The following is a 5000-nucleotide window of genomic DNA, read 5'->3' on the forward strand; positions in this document are numbered from 1 at the left end:
CTCTCTCTCTCTCTCTCTCTCTCTCTCTGTAGTAGTGTATATGTAGGGCACTTGTTTAAGGGACAGTGGTCAAGGGGAAGTGAAAATGGACACTGTGGATGTTGGAGTCGGTAATAAGTGTGATGTTCTGGTCCCTGTACAGACATGTCAATACTAAGTGCACTTCTTCAATGGATGTCATGTGACAGAGGGGGTCGATATGATTGGCTGAATGAGGACTGATAAACATGAGTGTGTGATTATCAGTGAAGTGTTCAAATATTTATAGTAACTAAGAGCTTCATATCAGAAAAGACAGACAGACAGACAGACCAACAGACAGAGAGGGGGACAGAGGGACAGACAGACAGAGAGACAGACAGACAGACAGACAGAGAGGGGGACAGAGGGACAGACAGACAGACAGACAGACAGACAGACAGACAGAGAGGGGGGCAGAGGGACAGACAGACAGACAGGCAGAGGACTTTAGCTTTTTCTCTTGTTCTCTATAAGTATTAGCCTCCCTTTTAGACCATAAATTAAAGATCACAGATCAGATCTAATTTTGTGTGTGTGTGTGTGTGTGTGTGTGTGTGTGTGTGTGTGTGTGTGTGTGTGTGTGTTAATGCGGATCTTTAAGAGATCTCACATGCTCTTTGGTCTTGGAGATCCAGGTATCCAGGAGGAGCGCGAGCCGGTTTCGGTGGAAGTGTCGCGTGCTCTTTACGGCGATGAACACGTCCTCGAGAAGGACACTCCGCTGTCCTCGCGCGCCGGTCCCGGTAGAGGAGAAAGATGAGGAGGGGGAGGAAGAATGTGGATTGTCTCTGCGCGCGTTCACGTGCCCGTTACGCAGGCGCGAGTGCGCAAAAGCGGCGATGATGAGGAGCGCGAGCGCGGCCACCGGAACCGCACGGCTCGGTTTCCATCTCACGAGCATTACAGAACGCTTTATTTTATAACGGTTTCAAGAATCTTATAACCGAGATGGCCATCTCAAAGAAAAACGGAGAAACGGCGATTAAACGGGGAAAATAAAAATTAAAGGGGAAAAGGGATAAAAATCAAGAGCGCGCGCGGTGAACCTGCTTCTGCTTCACGCATCATCTAGGGTACAACATCCCTACACCCTCAACCTGCACGCGCTTTCTACTTCCTGTGCAGTCACTCATCACTTCCCTATGATCAGCATTTCCTCTCTTCATCACAATGCGCGCGCGCCTTCACCTTCTCATAGAGCTTTCTATCGGAACTGCTTAACGGCGCGCGCGCCCGGTGCGGAGCTCTCACCGGAAACCCAACACACCTGATCGCTCGCGCACCTGACCAACAGAAACCCCAGTCCGTTATCTGTCTACACACACACACACTTCCTCTGTAGGGTTGCCAGCAGTTCTGACACTCGTGTACGTTTACATTAGTTTATGTACTTGTTATAACAGGGTTCTGTACAGACTGTTCTTCTGAGGAGATGTTTATGTAACACGTATGGAAGGAGTCTCGAGTCTCAACGCACCTTGTGCATTGTAACAGTCCCTGGTAACGCTGAGAGAGAGAGAGAGAGAGAGAGATGAAGTAAAGTGAATGTATAGCTGCTACAGTGTGAGTGAGAACCGGAAGTGTGTTTTCAGATTTGTGCGGGTAACAGTAGCGCGTGATCTGCTCCTCGAAATTCAAAAGAAAATTCACTCTGATTGCTATTATTTGGCAACCCGCTCTACACTGTGATCCACATACGTACGTAGCTTTGCACTGGCAACACTGAGCATGCGCAAACCTCAATCCTCATATATAATTATCCACGTGCTGAAACGATCAGAATGTGTGTAATAAACAGAGGGTGAAAGTGAAAGTATACATTGATTTGTTAATTGATTGATTGATTGATTGATTGAAGGGTTTATCTAATAAAGACTTACTGAAACAGGACGTCACAATGAAATTCAGTACTGTAAGGATGTCAAAGAAACACTTTATGGTGGATCACGTATACACATGTATTGTAAAAGTGAGAAAAGACCAGAAGATCTCCAGCAGATCTCCAGCAGATATCCTCCACACACGTGGTGCAACTGCCTCTAATATGAAGGAATCATCATTTCCTCCAAACTCACTCTCCAACAGAACCATGCTGTTCATCTCCATCAAACCTGCAACCTCACCATCAGCTTTATCGCTGAGGAAGATTCTACCTGGACATCTGTCCTCATGTGTCACCAGTGTGTCCAGGATCAAGCCCTTCATCCACCTTAGAGGAACATGACACCAGCCCAGGAGAGAGGGAGAGAGAGAGAGAGAGAGAGAGAGAGAGAGAAAGAGAGAGAGAGAGAGAGAGAGAGAGAGAGAAAGAGAGAGAGAGAGAGAGGGAGAGAGAGAGAGAGAGAGAGGGAGAGAGAAAGAGAGAGAGGTACAGCGAGTGAGGTACAGGGAGTGAGGTACAGCGAGTGAGGTACAGGGAGTGAGGTACAGGGCAGAGAGTGAAATTCAGGAGTGGGGTACAGGGCAGAAAGTGAAGAGTCTAAACCTGATACAGTGTAAATGAATATACTGTGTGTGTGTGTGTGTGTGTGTGTGTGTGTGTGTGTGTGTGTGTGTGTGTGTGGTGATCGGAGGCTGCTGGTTTGATCATGGAAAAGGATGCTACACCAACAAGGACAAGTACAACATTCTGTTTCTCAGCTATGAGGAGAAATAGAGCCATTTTGTAGAATGATTTTCATCCAATTCAGTTGAATGTTTTTATTTAAGTTTCGGGTTCAATCCCCGGTCAGGGAACAAACCCCAGCCATGAGGATTACACAAGCCAGTGCACTCGGTCCCAAGGCCGGATAAATGAGGAGGGTTGCGTTAGAAAGGACATCCAGCGTAAAACATGTGCCAAATCAAACATGCAGATTTCGAATACAGATGATCTGCTGTGGCGCCCCCTAATGGGAGAAGTCGAAATAAACTTTATTTAAGTTTAATTTTTAACATTTTAACAATAAACAATGAGCTTTACTGAAATAAATATATTTACAATATGCATTTAAAATAAATAAATCTATGCTTTTATCACTTGTGGTGGTGGAGAAACAACCTTGAGAAAAACCAGATTTAGAAGGAACCCATTACCATGAAGTCTTCATCTGATCACTGATCGAGACCTGAGAGTAAAACTCTTCATATCATTTAATCACCAAAACACTCTATAATCAAGATCTCTTCAGATGATTGATGATCATTATTCCACAGTGCTAAAGTTCCTCTCTAAACATTTTTCTTTTAAAGAGGAGCTACATCATGTAGAGTGAAGTGCTTGATTGATGCTAAGTGTTGAGCAACCTGATGGAGTTGTATGGGTTCAGATGGAGATTTAATCCAGTCAATGTCTCTAAGAGGTGAAGCTGATTAAACTGATATCTTCACACTATTCTACAGTGTGATGTTAAATAAATGAGTGTATCACAGGCAGGTGAAGGACAGGATCTGAATGAGTGTAAACATGTATGATGGTGTTTCAGGACCTGAGAGGTGCTGTGATGAAGATTTGTGAGTTTCTGGGGAAGAACGTGTCGGATGACTTCGTCGACCGTGTGGTGGAGAAACGAGATGGTTTCAGTGTGACTGGGTGTGGACGCATTAATAGTGTATTAGCTTTTATTATAGATCTTTGCTGTGATCTGAGGTCACACACATGCATTAACACCTCAGTGCCAGTGTTGGTATGGATTCCTGTGTGTGATTGTGTAATGAGTGTGTGTGTGTGTGTGTGTGTGTGTGTGTGTGTGTGTGTGTGTGTGTGTGTGTGTGTGCACGCTGGTACAGAGGGAGACTGAAAGAAGTGTAGCGGTGGCAGAAAATGAACACTTTGACCGTGTTTATCAGGAACGAATGGAAGACTTTCCACTGGACTTTGTGTGGAACATCAGAGACCTTCACAAATAAAATCTCTATTCCTCACTACTACTGTAATTCCCACTGACAACTTTATATACTTTATATCTCTGACTGGTGTGTATGATTTTAAACGTATTAAACAAATAATGTTGGTATTGGGGTTGAACAATAATAACATAAAATAATATTAATATTTATTATTTAATATTTGTATTATTATTATTATTGTTATTATTATTATTATTATTGTTATTATTATTATTATTATATAAAAGGTGATTAATTTAAAAGTTGTGTATTTCTAATAAAGTTTTGAATCAAATATAACTTTGCTTTATTTTCTAGAGTTTTAAAGTCTTAGTGAGTAAAGTGATCTGTGTGAATTCTCCCAGTAGAAAACAACAACATAAATTAGGAAAATAGGAAAAAAACACAAATTATAATTATTTACCCAAATACACAATCTTTCTTTCCCTCACACACTGCGAGAGAGCACACACACACACTCATAAATACAAACCATGTTCAAGTGTATTATCCCCAGTCCTCATTTCCTCTGGCTCCACCCTCCATTCGCAAACCAGTGCTTGGCCACGCCCCCTCTGCCACAGATGTGTAGGTGTAGTGTTGAAATCCTCTTAAATGATTAACAATGACCACGCCTACTTTCTTGATGTATAAGTAGTACGTTTGTGAGTGTGTGTGTGAGACTTGACTGTGTTCCAGAATGTCTGAGATGGAGGTCCAGGAGCTGGGAGACAAACTCCTGTCCATCAGAGGATTCGTCTTTCCTGAATCCAATAAAAACAGTCTCACGCCAGAGTACATGGAGCAGCTGAAGACGTTCCAGATCAGAGATGATGATGTGTATGTTGTTACCTTCCCTAAATCAGGTGAGTGATATGGTTACCTTTCACACACTCACACACACACTCACACACACACACAGTGAATATCAGGAATATTCTTTTTATTTTTATTTTTAAAGATAACTGAACATCTAATAATAATATAAATAACAATAATATTATGCTGAATCAGCGATCAGAAATTCAATGAAATGTAATGAACATATTAACCTTCATGACCTTCTGTCCTGGTCCACTATCTGCTTTACAATCACAGAATAAACTTTAGCT

General features: G+C 42.4%; 2 protein-coding genes across 3 annotated transcripts in view; one reads left to right on the forward strand and one right to left on the reverse strand.

Moving 5' to 3' along the window:
- The window catches only part of mfng (MFNG O-fucosylpeptide 3-beta-N-acetylglucosaminyltransferase), a 6171-nt gene extending 4843 nt beyond the window's left edge, over positions 1 to 1328 (reverse strand). The window contains exon 1 of the mRNA XM_046840296.1: positions 632 to 1328. Coding sequence (XP_046696252.1) covers positions 632 to 922 — 291 coding nt within the window. The 5' untranslated portion in view covers positions 923 to 1328. The remainder of the gene's footprint in view (positions 1 to 631) is intronic.
- Positions 1329 to 4445: 3117 nt separating this feature from the next.
- Positions 4446 to 5000, forward strand: part of LOC124379747 (amine sulfotransferase-like) — a 14423-nt gene continuing 13868 nt past the window's right edge. Inside the window, exon 1 of one of the 2 annotated variants that reach the window (XM_046840298.1) lies at positions 4446 to 4754. In XM_046840298.1, coding sequence (XP_046696254.1) covers positions 4589 to 4754 — 166 coding nt within the window. In that variant the 5' untranslated portion in view covers positions 4446 to 4588. The remainder of the gene's footprint in view (positions 4755 to 5000) is intronic. The other variant, XM_046840297.1, reaches the window with a different exon arrangement.

The sequence above is a fragment of the Silurus meridionalis genome, chromosome 26 (assembly GCF_014805685.1).
Source record: "Silurus meridionalis isolate SWU-2019-XX chromosome 26, ASM1480568v1, whole genome shotgun sequence".
NCBI lineage: Eukaryota > Metazoa > Chordata > Actinopteri > Siluriformes > Siluridae > Silurus > Silurus meridionalis.